Raw genomic sequence first — 21,382 nt, forward strand, 5'->3', positions numbered from 1 at the left:
TAAGTTGCCATCTTGGATGACGTCATCCTTACAGACGTATTTACCAGTCGCAAAATATCGCGATTTGAGCCGCTGCTTTGCGCTTGTAAACTACGTGCGTGCGCTCGGAACTTGTCACCCGCAATGATTCGCCAGGATTTTGAAAATTCTAATCGGGAAGCCTTGATGAAAGCATAACTCATTGAACGTAGAGGGCAGCAACACACGGAATACCTTTTCTTCTCTAATTTGTTTTTTCCCGTATTTTATCATGAAAAAGCGTACTGCCGTATTTTAAATTGATTTCCGTATGAAATACGGAAAAATCGTACTACTTGGCAGCTCTGAATAATTGATACTCCCACCAAAAATTAGCATTTTAGTAGCTATATAAATTGAGTTAAAGACAAAAAATACACCAAAGAAAACAAATTTCGGGCAAATTTCATACGCTTATTTGCATAATTAATTAATAGAAAATATAAACAATTAAGTTTTTGAAAATTTTACTACACAGTCTTGTAGTTTACATCCGGCTATGTGCGCGTGCAAATTTTTGCGGCTATCGTGTAATCAGCGGCCAAGATCTGGGGGGACCCCCTGTATAACTGGTCCGAAATAGGGTTAATAAGCAATGGGATTTTTTGCAAAATTTGATATTATAGTTTTGTAGATAATGCCATGGGTAACGTGCTTGTCAATTATCGTCGCAATCGACGGCCGAGATCATAAGGGGGGCTGAATCAGCACCCTACCCCCCACCCCGTCTTCTTCCGCGTTGAAATAACCCAGTCTATTTACAGTTAAGCAATTATTTATCTTGTGGTGGTTGATTTATTTAATGTTGAATATCTGCTAAGTAATCCCTCTCATTTATTTCTACATTGCACAGGACGAGGGCAGGTTTGATTGAAGGCCTTCCGGAGTTGATGGATACCTGTTCCAACAAACAGTCCCTCAGGTCAATGCTTAAGAACAAGTTCAATGATCGTCAGATTGATGAGGTATGAATGGATAGCTCTTTTCAATAAGCCTTTTATTCAAGTTGATCAGTATCCACGTGTAGAAAAGCAACCAAAGATGATTTGTGTAGAGTCCATGTCATTCTACAACTGTATGATGTTTTTCATATATTGAAATATATTGAGGAGTTGATTTGATTATATTCATTGATCTCTGTTTTACAGTTGTACCTACATGTAATATAATGAGCATAAAATAAAGTAAAAGAAAAATGCATTTATATTACAAGACATACATGTAATATAAATTATACATTTGATAAAGACAATTCACAAATAAAATTAACCCAGATGTTTGTTTATTTTGGGTGAAATGGAGGGGCTTCTGATTTCAGTTATTGAATTTAATTTTAAATGAGCATTTTAATAAATTCATGATTTCAATTTGGCTCATTTTATTTTTTATGTATTAAAGGTGGTTATCTCGACAAACCTTGATAGGTTTTTATGACCTCCTAATTCCAATATTATATCTCTTTATTCTCATTTGTATCTGTTCAATATTTGTTTTACATGTACCTTACATTTTCTTGCCTTATTATTGCACATTGTATTTGTTATTACTGTATTCTATACTCTGTATTGATTTTTATTGGAATTGAATAAAACATTGAATTGAATTGAATTCATTAAAGGGGAATGAAACCTTTAGAAAAGGTAGGCTTGTGTCGAAACAGAAAAATCAAAGAATAAGAACAAAGAAAGTTTGAGAAAAATCGGGCAAATGAAGAAAGTTATGAGCATTTGAATATTGCAATCACTAATGCTATGGAGATCCTCCCATTGGCAATGCGACAAGGATGTGTGATGTCACATGTGAACAACTTTCCCTTTGATGGACTATAAAATACCCTCAAAATGTCTCTTTCTGCTTTTTCTTGTGGTGATACAAACTCTTTATCCATTACGTATTCTTTAAAAATCTGTATTACATGCCCTCCTATAGAAAGTACACATGATCTACAGATAGATGAGATAAAAGGGGCAATTTAAGTGAAATATTTTCTCAAACTCCCGTTGATCTGTTCCTATGATTTTTCTGTTTTCACACAAGCTATCTTGTTAAATATCTTTCATTCTCCTTTAACAGATTAATCTAAGCCACAGGAATTACTTATCAGGAGACTTTTAGATCACACTTTTGTGCTCTTGTCAACTGTTTAAATGCTGAATAGGATAATTGTTTTCATTTCCTTTGAATTTTGATACCCAGATATGGACAACAGTTCAGAAGCTTCCTGTGATAGAGGTTGGTCTATCAATGAATGGATGGTGGGTTGATGGGGGCCAACAGGAAAGCAAACACCTACCAACGACGTATATACGTAAGTCGATTACCTAACTATCCAGGAGGGTGTTTCATAAATCTGTTCGGAAGTTACAAGTGACTTTATGAACCACTGCTGATCCGTTCTTGAGGTAAATATGTTCATCAAATTTTATGTTGAAAATTCTTGACTGGCTGATTAAACCTCGTATCTCGAAATCAAAATATTTTGATGACGGCTCAGAATAAGCTAGAATTTCGAGTTGTACCATGGTTTGTAGCAACCTTCTTTTGCCTCGAAAGAGTTCTTGACAGGTATCAGCAGACTGTTCTCAGACATTATGGACTGCCACCATTGCTATATTTTTAAAATACAGCCTTATCTAAACCTCAATTTTTTATTTTATGTTGAGATAAGAGGCTTCATTAGCCCAGCCACGATTAGTATGGATTTACTTCCTAAGAATGGGTCACCAGTCGTTTGTAAAGTCACTTGCATCATAACAAAGAACTTGATGAAACGCCCACTTGGCTTCTTGTTGTAATACTAGATTGTGTTAGACTGTACCCCCTCCTATCTCTCCAATTATAATAAGTTTGGTGGCACAGACTGAGATACTAGAAATATTTCGCGAGTTTGGGCCAATATTGCACAAGTCTTAGATGAGGACATGACCATTTTCAAGGTTATATGAAGCTGTAAGCTAGTTTTTTTTTTCTTATCGATGTTTGTTCAGATGGTCGGGCAAGAGATAGTGACTTCATACAGTGCCATGCTGATCAGCAGTACGTTCTGCAGGTGGAACTCAGGAGACTCAATAGAGGAAAGGTAAATCTTTTGTTCCTTTGCCCCTTCCATCTCTCCAGATGGGCATGTTGTGATTTATTGGTTCTGGCTCTTCTATCCATTATACAAAAGAGCAGTTTCTTTTCATTGGGGTGATGTGATTGTGTTGAAGGTAAATGTTGGTGACACGTTTGCTCCTAGCTTTAATATGCCTAAGATGTAAGGTTAGCGTCAGGGTTGCAATAGGTTTTTATGTTAGGTTTAGAGTTTGGTTTAGGGTATGGTGTTGAATCCTTGGTTGAAGTTTTAGAGTCATTCTATTTAGTGTGTGGAATTTCGAGTGGATCCAAAGTCATGGACTCATGATGTTCATGGTGGCTCGGTGGCAGAGCGTTAGCCTCATGAACGAGAGGTCATGGGTTCGATCCTCGGCCGAGTCATACCAAGGGCTTATAAAAATGGGACCTTTTGCTTTCTTGCTAGGCGCTCAGCATTTAGATTGGCGAAGGGTAATAATATCATATGTTGTGCAGGGTCTGTGGTAGAGCAGTTTCCTAGCTTAAGTGGCTACCCTGGATTAATAAAACATTATCATGGTGGTGATGATGATGATTATTTACTAAAACTTACGGTATGTACCATTTCCTGCAATCCTCTGAAAACCCTCCTAAATTTTAAATCTCACATTATGCATTGACAGCCTGTTGTATCCTCTTGATCTGGAAAAGGCGCTAATGAGACCCAATTTTGATTATCGTTATTATTCCTAACCATTCAGGAGAGCAAAGCCCATTCCCCACGGTTCCCCAAGCCCAAGGATGAGGGTTGGTGGTTGGTCTTGGGAGACGTTGATAACAAGGATCTACTAGCCATGAAGAGGTTAGGGTTTGTCCGAGGACGATCGGTGGTTCAACTCTCCTTCTACACACCAGAGAGATTAGGTAACGGTTCTGGGTTCTGTTTATAGATAAAGAGCTGTGTTTGATCCGATCAATCTCCACTATATGGAAATCCATCAATGCCATATTTTTTTACAGGAAATTTGCACAGTGTCCTTTGTAAACAAAGAGAAGCACGCTGAATTTCAAGAAACGATGAATGTCTGAATATCTTATAGATCTAGAAAGTATTTTGCTTAAACATGCATATGAGATATTGATGTTGCTGGCTTTCCATGGATGTGGTTGATTGGATCAGTCACAATTCTTTGTTAGACTGGGCTGAATTTCATATAATCCGAACTTTGTGTTCTTTGGTGACTTGTTCAAGAATTAAATAAAACAGTACTATTATGAATAAAGTGAAAATCTTAGAAAACTGTAAGTATCAACTTCATATATGAACTGCTGTTTGCAGATAAAGCTTGGCGCACACAGGAATAGCAGGTAGGTTTGATGGGCAGATTTTCAACCGATGCTCTCTCTTGTTCCACAGAATGTGTTAGGTTTTCATGATTTTCCTGTATTGTATTTTTTTGTGCCTGAAAAAATGTGTTTTCTGTTAAAATGTGTGTTTTTACCAAGTTTAAAAAACTGTAGGTACATTGTAAGAGGCAATGTGGCCTTCCTTTTTGCAAGGACAAATTTGTCTTGGTGGAGTATTCCTTTGAAGAGGTCAAACAATGTAAATCAAAGATAATGGCATCAAAAACAAAATTCTTAATAATTAAAGTTGCCTTTGATATTTTCTATTTTCTTCTATTATTCTGTCTTCTTCTGTTGCTTATCAACATCCTCATTCTGTTTTTACTTAAGTGGCTTAATTTAATTTGTTTGTCTGATGTGTATCGAGTGAAAGAAGTGTGGAAAATTGTTTACAGTGATACCCAAGTGAGACCTGCTAATGGCTGAAATGGCTACCCTAGATAGATATAGAAGCATTCTATTTTCTGCTCTGCTTTACAGGTCGCGTCATCTACAGCTTATACTTGATGAGCGATTGCTATATCGGAATAGATCAGCAGTACAGTGTATGTCTAGATGTGATAGAAGCCAACATTGAGACGCAACTCAACACCGAGATCAACCCTGATGAGCTGGACTCAGACCTGGAGCTAGAACTGGAAGAACTTGATGGACTAGACTTGGATCAGTGATCCCTATTTTGTTGTTTTGGTCTTGTTCCCATCATGTCAACACAGAGATCAATCCCGATGAGCTGGACTTGGACTTTAAGTCAGAGCTGGAAGTGGAACTTAATGTTAATATCTGGATCACTGATCTTGTATTTTGTGGCCCTGGTCTTGTTCATGTCACGCAACTCAACACTAAGATATACCCTGAGGAGCTGGACTCGAACATAGAGGTAGAAGCAGAAATGAATGGTCCAGATCTGGACTAGTGATCTCTATCTTGTGGTATTAATCCTGGTCTTGTTGCAGGGTTCATCTGCCATCCATGCATGTACCTCATTACCAAGCATCTGCTTCATCGGTAAAGACCGCCAAACCAGGGTATGTTCGGACACAATAAAGGCCAACAAGACGCAACTGAACACAGAGCTCAACCCTGACGAACTGGACTCGACTTGAACCTAAAACCAGAACTGCTTCAGGACTTAAATACAGACCAAGATGTTGAACTTGAAGATCTTGATCAGTGATGGCCTACCCCTGGTCTTGGTCATTCTCAATCATTCTTTTATTGTTTATGTGCCTTTTTCTAGAAATGAACAAAGATTATTGTAATAATCATGTATTCCTGATCAGCTCATCTGGGATGATAAAGAATTAACTACATTACTGCATAATTAGCTGACAGTGTGTATGGAACAGTCTCTGTGGGTAGGTGTTAGTTATAATTGAGAAATAATGTACCAATTTTTGTTCTCAGGTTTTTGTAAATAAAATGGCAATGTATACATTAGGGAGTTTAGGGAAAAGTTATGGGATTAGGGAAAATTATACAACAGGAAATCTATCGTCAAAAGCCCCTCATGAAATATCAGTCTTTGTGAAAAATCATTGAATCAAAAGAGCAGTTTTTCCTGGATCTGGACAAACAACATATTTGCAGTTCTTTTGTCAGCTCAATATCTCACAACAATCGGCTGTCCCAGTTCACCAATTTTTGACAAAGACCTCTCAGCTGTTCATTGTGGTCTAATATGCATTTTCCTTGGATTTTCTATGTTGTGGAATCCATCTCCTCACAATCGCAAAAAGTCGCTACTATCAAGTCCACCTCAGAAAAATGTTGATTTGAATCAATAGAGAAAAATCAGACAAGCACAATGCTGAAAATTTCATCAAAATCGGATGTAAAATAAGAAAGTTATGACATAGTTATATGAACAAGCCAGTTACATCCAAATGAGAGAGTGGATGATGTCATCCACTCACTATTTCTTCTGTTTTTTTATTGTTTGAATTATACAATATTTCAATTTTTACAAATTTGACGATTAGGACCTCCTTGCCTGAACCACAAAATGTTAAAGTAATGGAATTCCACGTGTTCAGGGAGGAATGAAACTTCATTTCACATGACAATGACAAGAAAATAAAAATACTTCATATTTCATATAATAAAATACAAAAGAAATAGTGAGTGTCATCAGTTCCTCATTTGCATACCGACTGAAATGTGCATATAACTGTTTTGTAAAATGAGGAGAAACCTTCAAATGCCATAACTTTCTAATTGTACATCCGATTTTGATGAATTTTTCAGTGTTATGCTTGTTGAATTTTTCTCTTTTTATTCAAATCAAGTTTTTGTTGGGGTGGACTTGTCCTTTAACAAGCAAAACAAAGAGAAAAAATAAAGTATGCAGAGATTCTTTGTATAGTGAGTATAAAAATGTTACCTTCTCTTTATTACTTTACGGATACACAAATTTTATGAAAGTCATCTTCATTTGTTTTACATGCAATCAGGAGCGTATCTCTGGTATTCAATTGCTTTTTTGGCTCCATGTAAGTATCTTGCTTGATCTAAGCCAGTCGCCTACCAGGCTTAAGTCTGGCTTGTGTGCTATTTACAAACGTGATACACACAGTCAAATGAATACACACATTTACGTTGCGCATTTTTTTGGTCACACTTTTTGACGTCACAAAAAGTATTTTGTTTAAATTTTGGCTTGATAAAGTAAAATACTCAGAGATGCGATCTACATAGGAATTAGTTCATTTTGCGTAGCCATATAATATACAGAGTAAAAAACTTACAAAATCAATACTTTCAAACTTTCAATTTGAATACCAGCCTAGAACTCTGAGTAATAAAAAAACTCGAAAATTTAGAAACATACACAGAGCTTCTCATGAGTAAAATTTGACCTTGTTTTATTTGACAAATAATATTTAACATCAATGGTATATTATTTTTTTTCTTTATATTTACATCCATACGCTTGTCTTTTATGTTACACTGAATGTTCTTTAGACATCTCAAATTAATAATTACTGTACAGGAAATATATACATATGTGAAAGATCTAAAAGATATTTACTGTACGTAGCAAAATTATGAAGCATAAAGTACGGTATGCTTGATGTGAGATTAATATATAGTATATTTATTTTGTCGTATTTCACTTTGCCATGACTCTCCTTTGAGGAAGTTTATGAAGAATTGTTTTCCTGAAAGAACAAAAAAAAATTGATGTATTTTATTCTGAAAGCCTCTCCACACTAAACTGGGCTGGGTCATGTCCGTGGGTGCCACAGATATTCATCTGATCCAAAGTCATACTTAACCCTATCTAGGCCGGGGGGGGGGGGGGGCCTCGGAGGCCCCCCTCAACAAATCACGCGATATTTTCGCTGTGCGAAATTTTTTGACCGCGCCGCTCGCTGACTTTTTACTTTCAAGTCTTGCGCAACTTTTGAGACCAATTTTGCGTCACCCGGGTATGTGGTTCCGAAATTACGCAACATTATGTAAGTGCATGTCAGACCAAAAATTGCTCAAAAACGTGATTTCATGTACAAAGTCAATGCAAATTGTGTTTTCAACCAAAATTCATAAATGTATGATTATTTTTAGTTTTGCTAGTCTAAATGTATTCATTTTATGCTTTTTATGATCACAGAAGAGTCCCCAACAAATTTCATTGAAAAAAACAATGAAAAACAAAAGGTCAAAAAACAAAGAAATACATAATTGCAAAAAACAATATAATACATAAGAAAATGATTTGATATCACAATTTTTTTCATGTACACTTGCTAAGGACACCACAAAGAGTTTCTATACCAAAAATTAGTATATTTGGAGCTTTATTTAGGGAGTTAGAGGAAAAAGTATGATTTCGCCTACTAATTATGCATAAATTAGCATAATCACTTAATAACAATTCGCATGAAATAAATTACTATACGATCTTGTAGATTATGTCCCAGACGACCCGCGTGCCAATTTTCGGTGCGATCGCGCGGTCGACGGCCGAGATCTTAGGGGGGGGCCTTCCAGGCCCCCCCCCCCGGCCATAGGAACTCCCAAAATACCCCTTTAAATAAGCGTTGTCAATAATATCTTGACATGTTCACACTCTACTGCATATTGCTCAAGGAGACTGTCGTTATTGTGTTCACATTGGCACTCACTTCATATTATTATGACTTTTGGTCATATTCAGTGTGTAGAGAACTTCAACAAAAATTTATGTACCTGTTGGCAGTGCCAAATTGATATCATGTTTTTGAAACATGACAACAAACATGCACATGTATGATTAAATTATATATACGTGTATGATGAAATGATATTTTTTGCTTCAAGCTTTTTCTCTTTAAGGTGGATAATGCCAGTGTTTCCTAATAGGAAATAAAACAAGTATCAGAATAAAGAAGTATTTTGTTCAAAAAACAAAACTATCCAAGTGAGGTTTGCAGTTTTTCTTTTGTCAGAAATTCACTTCCACTGGATGAATTACAATATAAACATTTCTGAGTTAACATAAAGTTTAGCCATTTATCTTTGGGCTGATATTTAAGAAAGGCCATACAATACACAATTATCCAATGCAATCAGCCATAGAAATTAGCCTGTCAATGAATTGCTATGCTGTATGTTGAAGGGCACAGGTCTGCAAAATTGCTTCAATCAGGCAATTGTTTGATTTAAGAATGACCATCATGTGCAAACTGGATTTATTGACCCACAACGCATTGGCAGCAAAATTTTGAGCACGGTCAACTTGCAAGTAGAAAAAAAATAAAGACACGCAAGGCTTGGATGGAACAATGTGACAGTGCCTTTAAAATGTACTGATTGCCTAAAAAACATGATGATCTTACAGTCAGTTATTATGCTCAGTAGGGGAAGGCGGGGTAAGTTGTGACAGTTTTTGCTTTTTGCATGTTAGAATTGATGTGATTAATAATCTTGTCGAAATAAGTACCTTGCCTTAAAATTTAATTCTTGTGAAATATTTTCCACCTACATATAACTTTCTATCCAAACACTGAAAGTCATCGTGACCTTTGAAAAAAACGATGTCAAATGGCTCAACTTGCCCCATATATGGGGTAAGTTTGAGCCACCTTCTGGGGTAAGTTGAGCCACAAAAACTATGTACAAAATGTATGAGGGGAGAACCAGCATGTCAATTTTTTGTTTAAAGTCTTTTCACTTGCTAATTCTCTATAAATACTAGCATCCTTTAAAAGGAAAAGAGCAGTCATGTAAATTTGCTTTCAGCTAGCATTTCAATCGATTTTTACGGTTTGTTTGTTTTTTAAGATACATTACCATAGGAATTACCATGGCTCAACTTGCCCCATGCTGTTTGGCTCAACTTACCCCAGTGCAAACTTTGTGCGATAATTTTGTATCCACACATTTATTATGCATCCATCATTTAAAAGACTATGACAAGAATGAAGATCCATACCTGGACTAATAATGTTGTTATCATGTCTTTATTATATTCAAAGATGTGTGTGTTTATAAAGCACTTATCTATTTCACACTCTTTTTTACTTTTTTGGCTGAAATTCATATTTTTCCCTCTAAAAAACTACTTCATGACACCACCACAATGTCTGACTCATTCATTATTGGCCTGGGGCTGGTGGCTCAACTTGCCCCTATGCTCAACTTACCCCGCCTTCCCCTACTATTTGCAACCAGGGTAAAATGCGGGGTCTTGGGAACTAACATTATACATGGGGCCCGTTGCATAAAACTTTTTACCTGAGAAAACTCAGGTTGTTTTTACCGGAGGTTTTGCCCTGTGGTAAAGTCAATGGCAGAAATCAGACTAACCTTAGTTTCCAGTTTTTACCAGAGTTTTCTCGGGTAAAAGGTTTTAGGCAACGGGCCCCAGGCAGTGTGAAAAATGGTCTACGGAACTACATGTACAGAACAACCCAAAGAGTTGAAAAGGGGGATCATGGGAACTGCGCAGTAATGAGGGCACTCGTACCATTCATTGGTAATGCTGTATCCTAGCAGTCTCAAAAAGTTTGTAAAAGACATTCATCCTGCACACAGCATTCAATCATTCCCAGATTTCTTCAATCTCTTTGTGCCTCTCTCCCTTATCTTCCGCCTTTCTCGTACATCCTCACTTCTGTACGAGTCACCGCTTTGCTCCTGGGACTTTGTCTTCGGAAGAGTTTCCATCGATCTGTCTCTACCATCATTCACCGACGATAAAACGTGCAATCTCTCATGGTTGCTGGTGATTACTCCAGTCTGGTTCTGTTGATTCTGCATGGGTTTTGAACCGAGGGCCTGCGGGAGGCCTTGGTGTGGTCCGGCTGGTTGGGTGTTCTCGATCTCGAGGGATTGCTCAATATTTGCTATCCTCTGGTGCATGGTGCACATCAATACCTGGAGCTGGGAAAATGTAAAAAAAAATCAAATGGGATTATTTTATACCTGTACATTGTACACTCTTCACACGGCTACTGGTATTGGCAGTGAGGAAGTTGTATGTGACAACATCCCCCACCCCACCAGACCTGAAAGAATACAAGGTCCATATAAATTGAAGGGCAAGTCCACCCCACCCCAGCAGACCTGAAAGAATACCACAAGGTCCATATAAATTGAAGAGCAAGTCCACCCCCTCCCCAGACCTGAAAGAATACAAGGTCCACACAAATTGAATGGCAAGTCCACCCATCCCCCCAGCAGACCTGAAAGAATACCACAAGGTCCATATTAATTGAAAGGCAAGTCCCTCCTCTCCATCAAATAGTTGATTTGAAAAGGGACGCGAGAGGGAGTTGATTTGAATAAAAAGAAAAAAAAATCAAACCAGCTTTTTAATAATGGTGAAAATTTCATCAAAGTCAAATATAACATATGGACGTTTAGAATAATTTCACAAAAGCATACCCCAGTCAGCATGCAAAGGAGGAAACCAATGACATCACCCACTCACTATTTCCATTGTATTTTATTGTATGAAGTATGAGATATTTTTTTTTCTTCTCTGAAAATGTGGAATGGCCATTTTGTATTAAACCTATTCAGATTCGATTGAAGAGTTTTCCTCATTGTCAAATCTGCAAAAATTGAAATATTTAACAGTAGTGAGTGAATGACATCATCAACTCTCTCATTTGCATATCCCTCTGATGCACAGATAACTGTTTTGGGGGAAAAATAAATGATGTTACATGAAAAAATGAAAATGCATATTTTAGTGTTCAAAATAGACATGAAATGAAATACTCCGAAAATGACCGTGGGCCCGGCAGCCGCTGTGCAGCTCCAGATCGACGAGGCCTTATCCCTTTTATTTTTGAATGCCTAAACAGGGTGGCAGCAACTCCCATCTTTAAACGTCTTATGTTCTAACGCGACCGGGGTTTGAACCCCCGACCTCACAATTGTGTGACGGACGCTCTACCAACTGAACCAGCACACTGGTTACATGTCATGATTTTCTTATTTTACATCCAACTTTGATGAAATTTTTAGCATTAATTGGTTTTTCTCTTTTTATTCAAACAAACTTATTTTCCTTTTTTGGGGGAAGGGGGGGGGGGGTGGGGTGGACTTGACAATCCCAACTTTTTTTTACTTTTTTGCAGTGCCCTTACCTTCAGTACTGTGTCTTTCAATGTCCTTAGATCGGTGATATTTGGAACAGAACGAGAAGGGTCATCTTCTAAGAGGCTTGTAGTGGAAGATCCTATTTGGTAACTGCAAAAATAAACAGACGTATGCTCGTTTTAACATCCGGCTATACATGTAGCAACAAGAACATGCAATTGTTCATGCCAGGTTGCAAACAGATCAAGTAAAAATGAACGAAAGAAGAATTACAAAGTTCTGGCACATAAACTTTTGCAGAACTTGTCAATGAACAATTGCAGTAATCTTATAATACATGTTAGTCTAAATGATCAAATTCCAATAAACTTGTAGAATGAAAACTAATTGACAGGATTAATGTAATTAAAATAGGTTAATCATGCATGCATATCAAAGAAGAATTATTGAAATAGCTGCCAAATATAATTCTGGGAGTGCATTTTTACATTGATTAACAATGAATCATGATAGTATTTGCTTTCCAATCAAACAAAATAGATACAAAGTAACATGTTTAATGGGCCCAGTATTCCTCTCTTGCTCTTGAATTTTCAGTCTCTGAATAAAAACTACACCAATTAAATCATAAAATATGTACACTTGTACCATGCACTACATGTACATGTATGTGTGTAGAAATAATCCCAATAACGGCTTGTCAAAAACCAAATTGGAGTGTCTGTGCAATGCGTTGGCAGAGTGATGGTCCATATTTACCACCATGAGTGATGGCTATATGATTTTTTTCTTTTCCTTCCTATTTCTATATTCTATGTGGAAGAGCCGTGGTGTAGTGGTTCTGACTCTCGCCTTGTAAACAGAGGGTCGTGTGTTTGAATCCCACCGCGGTCTCTAGCGTCCTTTGGCAAGGCGTTAATCCACACTTTGCCATTCTCGACCCAGGTGCTAAATGGGTACCCGGTAGGATGCGAAAGATATTGTATGTTTGATTTTGCCAGCGCCATAATGTGGCTACGATGAATGCAAGGAATGCTCCCTAGGAAGTGGAAATTGTGCACTTCTCGTGCTTGATTGAAATGAATCCAATAACCGGGGTAATATTATGCTGTAACGCGCTTTGGGCCATTCTGGGAAAAGCGCTTTATAAAAATTGGCTATTATTATTTACGGGGACTACCGCTAGGTTCAACAAGTTTGTATTTCAGTCTCCAATTTCACCGTCAGATTACATCTTGATTGTTTCATGTTATAGACTTTACGATTGAAATAAATTGAACTGAACTATTATTTACAATAAAATAGTGATGCGCGAACAGATGTGAACTTGTAACTTACATTAAAAGTTTGCTGGCATCTAAGGTGTAGTAATCCCTAAGGTCATCCAGGAGTCTTGGAGTTGTTTTGTAAACCTTCCCCACTACATTATGGCATGCCTTACATTCCACAGGACTGTATGTACTGAAAAAAAAAAAAAGGAAGTAAAAGTACAGTAGGTATTTGTATCTCACAGGTCAGATTCAAATTCAAATTAATTTTATCAGTCCATAAAGGGAGTTAGGTTTCATTATATTACTTTGCTAAGAAGAACTATGCGATGTAGGCAAGAAAACTTGGGAATAACTAATCCTCAGAAGACGATGGAAATGGATTGGATATATTCTTAGAATGGATGGCCAGAATATCACCGGTGTAGCTCTCCAATTGGACACCAGAAGGGAGAAGAAAAAGGGGGGGGGGGGACGGCCCGAAACTGAAACTTTATTCTATCTACCCCTTTCGGAGTATGAGAATATACATAGTTATACTGTACAAACATCATACATTCATACATAGTATACGACCACGTGGCGCAAAAACAGTAGAGGGAGAACTAAAAAACCTTAACACACATGGAGAACCGAGGGTAGACATATCTTATGATCACAGATTCTCACCTTCCTTGGTCCACACCGTGAGTTGATGTTATTCGTCTTGTTGAGAGCCCAACAGAAGAGTTTACTCCTGAGCAAACAAAACAGAAGATAATTAAAAAATGATGTGCTACTGTAGCTCTGTATTTGGTTGTGTCAAATTTAGATTGCAAGTCACTGTAGGACTAGGTATATCATCTACACACACTAGTTATTCTAACAACTAAGGGCACCCCAAAATAAAACTTCATTTCCGACATATACCCTAATTTTTTTTTAAATAATAAAGCTTAAAAAAAACAAGAAATTTTTTATGATAAAATGGGATATTACCGATGTTTATGAGGCCATCTTTCCTTCTTTGTCGGTACATGTAGCTACAATGCAATGTAAGCTACGAGGCGCATATAGAGGCTGGCAGACATTTTCTACGCTTTATTATAGATCTTAAAACTTTATTTACTAGCATGTACATGTTGGAAATGAAGTTCGATTTGGGGGTGCCCTTAATTGTGAGAATAACTACGGTGTGTGTAGAGCAAGGCGTTATTGAATGACTTTTACTCTATAAAGTCTCTTGGCTAGTTCGGACCAAGTGCAGACACAATGGGAATATATATTGTAGATCTAGACCCTGAAGATTTTAAAGAAATTTCAGAAGCAACTCTCTTCTGAGCTTCCTTTGTATTGATCCATTCACTAAAAGCAAGGCAGTATGTTCATTTCGTTTTCTTTCATTCATTCTAATAGGCCTGCAATGTAACAACTATGTTAAGCGCAGTACTGTACTTTTATTCTATGATCGACATGGACTATCTATACAGTGCGTATAAAAAAACGGGACAGATTTGAAGTCTATAAAATTTTTGTTTCAAATCATAATAATAATGTCTATATTTTGGTGTTAATAGGTGCTCTAAGGTCTTATCTTTCAAATACTATTAAAAAAATTAGTTTCATTCATGCTTCATGCTTGCGCCAAAATAGCTTAAAATTATAAACAAGATGATCGGACTTCTTGCTAATTAGAAGACTTCCTCTTAACCTTTTCATTATCTTTGCCATAATTTTCAAATCATGCGGTCAAAATTCATTTTCAGATCTGTTTATTTCCTTGAATTGTTCTGTTGTTTCTTTTTAATATGCTCTCTGTCAGCTTTGAATAGTCCTTCTTCAAGCTAAAACAATTTTGTTTCAACCGAAGTATGGGAGTGTGGATTTTTTTTCAAATCCTTTCATTATGTGCTATAAAGGTTATGGTGCCTTTTGAACAGTGCCACACAGATGGGCGGGGGGCTTGGGATGCCCCCTCCACCTTAATTAAAAAAAAATCATGACTAAGAAAAAAAGTGGAAAGGAAATAAAAGGAAAGATAGAAAGGAAAATATGATATTTTCTGAATTTCATATCAAAATCTATCACAAAATTTGACATCGTAATAAAAAGGTGGGAATATTTGCGCGCTCACTTCGCTCGCTCACAACTTTTTAATACATTTTACCCGATATTCCATATCTAGCTCCTTCAAAATTGACTCAATACACCATTGTCATTGACAGACATGAATCCCTTCCTGTGTTTCCTGTCAAGCAATTAAACTTGTTCAAGGAATCAATGACCCCTTAAAAAATATATTAATGTCTTTTAAAGGTACATAACATAATCTGTTTCACATATTAAAAGGATTTTAATAATCACAAGTTTTCCCAATTAATAATGCAAATCTTCTTGCTTGGGTTGACAAAAAAATCTTCTTTTCTCAGTTACTTATGAAGGAAAATTAAAAGTTAAGAGAAGTTTAAATGAAAAAAAAAAGAATTCATGTAAATAAATAAATTTGTAAATAAAATTTGACAGCATAATTCGAAAATTGTGGCAGATAATGAAAATTTCAAGAGGAAGTCTCCTGATTAGCAAGAAGTCTGATCATCATATTATGCAATGCTGGCCGAGCCTCTTTTTGACCCCCCAACAAAAACGTCCCGTGTTCGCTCATGCATGAACAAAATTTATTTTTTAAATTCCATTTCAAAGATAAGACCTTAAAGCACCTATTTACACCAAAATATGGACATCATAATTTGAAACAAAAATTTTATAGACTTTTCAAATCTGTCCCGTTTTTTTTTTATACGCACTGTAGTTTTCAGGCACTAACACTTAATATGCAACTTGATGTTGTCTCGAGCTCCTCTTTTTCTTTGCCTCTCGTTATCTCTTTCTCATTCATCTTCTTGTAGTGCTGGCTGTTGCCTCTAGCTATATCCTATATTGTGCTTTGTCCCAGCGCGGCGTCCCGACAAACCCTTCCCGGGACGCCTATTTGTCCCTATTTCAGAATATTGAACAAAATATAGTCAATTCATTCAAAAGTGAAGAATTTTCATCAAATAACCAACAGATGACGAAGCAGAAACAGCAATAAAATCGATAACTAGATCTTGTTGTGTCAGCTTTCGTTATGAGTCTTGTTGTGACCAGTGTGAACTAGGATTGGGATGGGAGAGATGCCTGTGTGTGATGCCGCATTGTTTCATCTAATTCTTAAGTTTGACAATGTTTCACTTTAAAATTTTATTCATTTCTAAAATATTTAAGTTTATTTAAATTAAAAAAAAATTATTTAAAACCCCAAATATCATTAAGATATTTGTTAGATGATTGTATTTATTTTGCTTGAAGTTTGAACTTTTTTCCTAATTTTGTTCTTTCTTTCATTTTTCTCTTTTCTTCCTTCTTTCTTCATCCTTCCTGCTTGACCTATTTTGTTCCATTTATCTTTATTCCCTATCTTTCTTTCCTGATCCTTTCTCTTTCTCTCTGTTCTGTGTTCATTTTTCTTTCTAAATTCCTTCTTCCTTTTTTATTTCCTTCATTCTTTCTTTCCTTCCTACTCGCTTCCTCTCCTTTTCTTTTCGTTCTTTCTCTCCTTCCATTATGTTTTTTTCATTCTCTCCTCCCTTTAATCTTTTGTCCCTCTCTTTCATCCTTTCCTTATTTTCCCTTATTCTTCCTTTCCCTCCCTAATTCCTGTTTTTCGTTTTCTGAAGGAAACATTTTTCTTTCTTCCTCCTTTTTCTTACTTCTTTTTCCTTTCCTTTATCTTTTCTTTCACAAATTTGTGCTACTTCCCTTTCTTTCTTGATATTCATTTCAAAGAATGATGGAAACCTTTCTTCTACATCATACATGAAGCTCTTTTTATTCTTTCTCTCATCCAACTTATTTTATTCCAACTTTCTTTCATTTAATACATTTCATTATCCCAGAGCTAGAGCTTCCTTTTTTTCTTTCTTTCTCCTCAATTCATATCTTTTCTTTCCTCTTTTCTTTCTCTCCTTCATTCTTTTGTTCATCCTCCATTTAGTTTCAATTCTTTATAATTTTTTTTACAAGTCTGGGTAGCCGGCCTTCTTCTCACTGCCTGGCTCTGACTGAGCTCTGTCAGCATTTCATGGCTTCATGCAACGTGCTTTGCCTTTGTCGATGTTCCATATTTCAATTTCCTGGTTCACCGGAATTCTGCTCACAGGCATTCGTGCTTTTTTAGCAGTCAGGTAAAAAACCTCGGTAACAGAGACCAAAGCTTACTATTGCCATAGACTAGCGGTATAGCCTAAACTACTACGAAATATCAACACGCACAATATAGTGAGTGCAGTGGGACTACAGCTACACGACGTCCAGCACTAGCGATCGAGCTCTAGCTCTTCAAACGCCCGGGGAGCTTCGGTGGTAAACCTTATACCGGACACGTGTCTGTGCATGCGGAGCGACGGACCACTCACGATTTACGGTGATAGATTTCAAATCATCATTTGCTGTAAGGAAAGCCAGTGAATCACTCAAAATTGATCTACAGCCCTGACACTGGAACACAACAGGCAATTCTTCGCTGCAATTCTCTCCGTCGTTTTCAGAATCTTTGAAACCATCCATTTTCTTTCCTGGGTGGTGAGAATTTTGCCGTGGCAAGAAGCAGAGGACAGGCCGGAATTTGCACTACTTACCGTATACCGGGGGCGGGGCGGCGCGGCTGCCCGCCCGGCCGGCCCGGCGCCCACCGGCACGCACCGGCCCCGCATCGGACCCCTACTAGCTAAGCTAAGCTGACTGTAGACAGCTGGCAGCCGTCTGTTTCGAGGAGTTTTTTAACATTTTTTAAAAATTTCTCTGTATTTGGTGAGTGAAGCCAACGGAGTTCAGCTGAACAACCAACAAAACAGAGAAGGAAGCTTTTGGTCTAAGCTGACACTGTGAGTGTGACAGACACACCGATGTAGCCTTAGATGTAGGCCTACAACATGATGTAGCCTTAGATTACTAGGACTAGGAGCCTAGATCATTTTAGAAATTGTGATCATGGTGATTGTGTCATGAGATGAGGCATTTTCGAAAACGAAGGAAAAACAGAAAGCCGCGATATACAAGTAAGTAAATTCGGATTATTATATCTTTTTTGTGGTCATTTGATAGACCAAAATATGCTGAAGCTGAAAAAGTGAAACCAATGACTAACTTCATTTTTCAATTCAATCAAGCTGGCCCACATCTTTTCTTTCTTTTCATCAGGGGCAGCGGAACATATTTTCGCTTTGGGGCAGAGCCAGGTCCCAGAAAAGCAATAATAATGTCAAAATGTGCATTTTGGGGTAAACGTATATATTTTTCTATGAGTTTACCATCTGCGTGAAGTAGTTGCATATATATGATTGTGGTAACTAAGTAGAGCAAAGGCCTTTTTGAAGTGATTTCTGATGAATGATTTGCCCTGGGGACCCCGACACGTCTTCAGACAGTGTCGGGTGTTCGGGCTGCCGCAGTAAATGAATGATGAAATATATATGCCAAGTTCAAAGACCAGCTAGGCCCCTATGCGTGAGATTTTCTGTGAATCTGAGTGAGATCACAGACATTGTGTACAATGTCGATGGGCACAACGAACAATTGTGTACAACGGATAGCGGAGCGTGAACGTAGCGGTCGTGTACAGTTTTGCTTATTACATGACGTCATCCAGCCCCTGCCGAGAACCAATTTATGAATGAAAATATAGTAAGCATGCGCAGTGCAAGCCTTTTATTTCCCCACACAGAATTCCACCAAAACAAGTGTGCAATTCTCTATCACCTCGTACCAAAATCGACCTAGAATTTCACTTTCCCGTATTTTATATGAATTATGAAAGGTATTCTCGGAGGATCTATTTTCTCACCGATACTGCACAGGTAAGCAAATTTCGATTACTTCTTGCTTTTCCGTCAAAATCTTACGAATTAGCATCTAACATCGGAAGGTACCAAGCTTCTCCTATGAGATCAGTGCAGGATCCTCGCCAACCCCAGGTGATAGGGCAGCAGGTAGCTCCAGAGCTGGATCTGGCAAGTCGAAAAGACTTCCCGGAGATCAGCAAGTAAATGCATATCCTAGTAGCCTCAAGTGTATATATTCTAATGTAGATACGTTCCTAAATAAAAGGCATGAGTTACAATACAAGTTCTTATTTCTAGTTATCATCCCCATGTTATTGGTTTGACAGAAGTTAAACCAAAGAATTCTCGTTACAATCTATCTTTAGCTGAAATTCAGCTAGATGGTTATGAAGTTTTCCACAACCTACAAGAAGACGGTCGTGGAGTATGTTTGTATATATCTTGTTCTTTGAAACCCGAGTTATTTACAGGTTTGTCTGTGTATGGATTTCAGCAGGCCGTGTTTGCTCAGATTCCTTTCTCTGGAAGCACCAAACTTCTAGTCGGTTTAGTTTATCGCAGCCCAAATAGTAATGATCTTGAGAATGAACAACTCTGTTCTACTTTACGTGGGATTGGTTCAGGTGGTTTTAAAGATGTTTTGATTTTTGGTGATTTTAATTATCCCGAGATTGATTGGAAGTCTGAAACATGTATTCCTGGTGTAGAACACCCAGCCTTTAAATTTCTTGAAAGCACGAGGGATGCTTTCCTTGTACAGCATCAACAAGAACCAACTAGACACAGACAAGGCCAGCGCTCTAACATCTTAGACTTGGTTTTTACTTGCAGTGAGGATGACATTTCTGAAATTAATACGACTGCAGGCATAGGGAAAAGTGATCATTGCACTCTCATTTTTGATATGAAGATTAACGGATTTATCTCTTCCATTAGAGACAGCAAGTACCTGTTTAACAAGGCAGACTTTGCAACTATGAGTGATAAGCTACATGATGTACATTGGGAAGCTGAGTTTGCAGATAAGTCTGTTGAGGAATCTTGGCTCTTTTTCAAGCAGAAGTTACATGATGCTGTCGATAGATATACCCCAAAGATTGACTCAAAGAGGCATCAACAAAAGAAACCTTGGATGGATGCAAAGACCCTTGGCCTTGTGCAGGAGAAGCACAGACAGTATAGGAAACTGCGTGATATGCTAAAGGATGTTAATCGTACAAGATACAGTGGAAGGGATATCGATGAACAACGCCAATGTTACGCCCGTTCAAGTAATCAGGCCAGATGGGCATGTAGAAAAGCTGTTCATAATTTTGAGGGACGTATTGCATCTGGATCTAAACAATGCCCTAAAGCTTTTTGGTCCTATGTAAAATCCAAGACCACTGTCCGGGAGTCAGTTGCCAACATTGTCAAACCTGATGGGAGTACCACTACTTCAAACAAGGAAAAGGCTGAAGTTTTGCAGGATGTTTTCACATCAGTTTTTACTCAGGAGAATATGAATGACATGCCAGCTCCCCCTGTGGGTGTTTTTATTGCTCCGTTTGATGACATAGAGATATCTTCCAATGATGTATTCAATCTTCTGTGTAAACTGCAACCAAGTAAAGCTCCTGGGCCTGACCAAATCCATCCACGTGTACTCAAGGAATTAGCTGGTGTACTTTGCTTTCCTATTTCCATTCTGTTTCAGAAAAGTGTAGGACAAGGAGTTTTGCTTGAAGATTGGAAGAGTGCTAATGTGACCCCTGTATTCAAGAAGGGAAGCAAATCAGAAGGTAGGAACTACAGGCCTGTAAGTCTGACATGTGTTATTTGTAAGTTACTTGAAAGCTTGATAAGGACACAACTTATTCGTCATCTCCAGGAGAATGAGCTGCTCTCTGTTCATCAGCATGGTTTTATTGCTGGACGTTCCTGTACTACACAGTTTTTAGAAGTTTTGGATGAGTGGACCCGCATTTTGGATGATGGCGGTAGTATAGATGTAGTGTTCATGGATTTTATGAAAGCCTTTGACACTGTCCCCCATCACCGACTTCTTAGTAAACTACAAGCTCTTGGAGTCAAAGGGAAAATGCATGCATGGATTAGTGATTTCCTGCTTGGTAGACGTCAAAGGGTCGTTGTCAGTGGTCAACATTCCCACTGGTCAGAAGTTTGCAGTGGAATACCCCAGGGCAGTGTTCTCGGCCCCATTTTGTTTTTAATGTATGTTAATGATCTCCCAGATATAGTGCA

The 21,382-nt window shown here is 37.7% G+C and overlaps 3 protein-coding genes across 7 annotated transcripts in view; 2 read left to right on the forward strand and 1 right to left on the reverse strand.

Annotated features, from left to right (window-relative positions):
- Nucleotides 1-6,059, forward strand: part of LOC121414190 (activating signal cointegrator 1 complex subunit 3-like) — a 63,219-nt gene extending 57,160 nt beyond the window's left edge. Inside the window, exons 37-41 of the mRNA XM_041607266.1 lie at nt 872-983; nt 2,215-2,326; nt 3,006-3,097; nt 3,834-3,996; nt 4,960-6,059. Of these exons, the coding sequence (XP_041463200.1) occupies nt 872-983; nt 2,215-2,326; nt 3,006-3,097; nt 3,834-3,996; nt 4,960-5,150 (670 nt within the window). The 3' untranslated portion in view covers nt 5,151-6,059. The remainder of the gene's footprint in view (nt 1-871; nt 984-2,214; nt 2,327-3,005; nt 3,098-3,833; nt 3,997-4,959) is intronic.
- A 4,263-nt stretch (nt 6,060-10,322) lies between these two features.
- Nucleotides 10,323-17,953, reverse strand: LOC121414192 (kinetochore protein mis18-like). The gene is made up of 5 exons (XM_041607268.1): nt 17,714-17,953; nt 13,950-14,016; nt 13,351-13,473; nt 12,060-12,162; nt 10,323-10,845 (listed from the first exon to the last, which is right to left on the reverse strand). Exons 1-5 carry the CDS (start codon nt 17,862-17,864, stop codon nt 10,501-10,503), a joined length of 789 nt encoding a protein of 262 aa, XP_041463202.1. The 5' UTR covers nt 17,865-17,953; the 3' UTR covers nt 10,323-10,500.
- Nucleotides 17,954-18,266: 313 nt separating this feature from the next.
- The window catches only part of LOC121414193 (SET domain-containing protein 4-like), a 38,772-nt gene continuing 35,656 nt past the window's right edge, over nt 18,267-21,382 (forward strand). For 3 of the 5 annotated variants that reach the window (XM_041607269.1, XM_041607270.1, XM_041607273.1), the window contains exon 1: nt 18,267-18,355. In XM_041607269.1, the coding sequence (XP_041463203.1) occupies nt 18,307-18,355 (49 nt within the window). In that variant the 5' untranslated portion in view covers nt 18,267-18,306. The remainder of the gene's footprint in view (nt 18,356-21,382) is intronic. The other 2 variants (XM_041607272.1, XM_041607271.1) reach the window with 2 other exon arrangements.

This window comes from Lytechinus variegatus, chromosome 4 (genome assembly GCF_018143015.1).
Source record: "Lytechinus variegatus isolate NC3 chromosome 4, Lvar_3.0, whole genome shotgun sequence".
Taxonomy (NCBI): Eukaryota; Metazoa; Echinodermata; class Echinoidea; order Temnopleuroida; family Toxopneustidae; genus Lytechinus; species Lytechinus variegatus.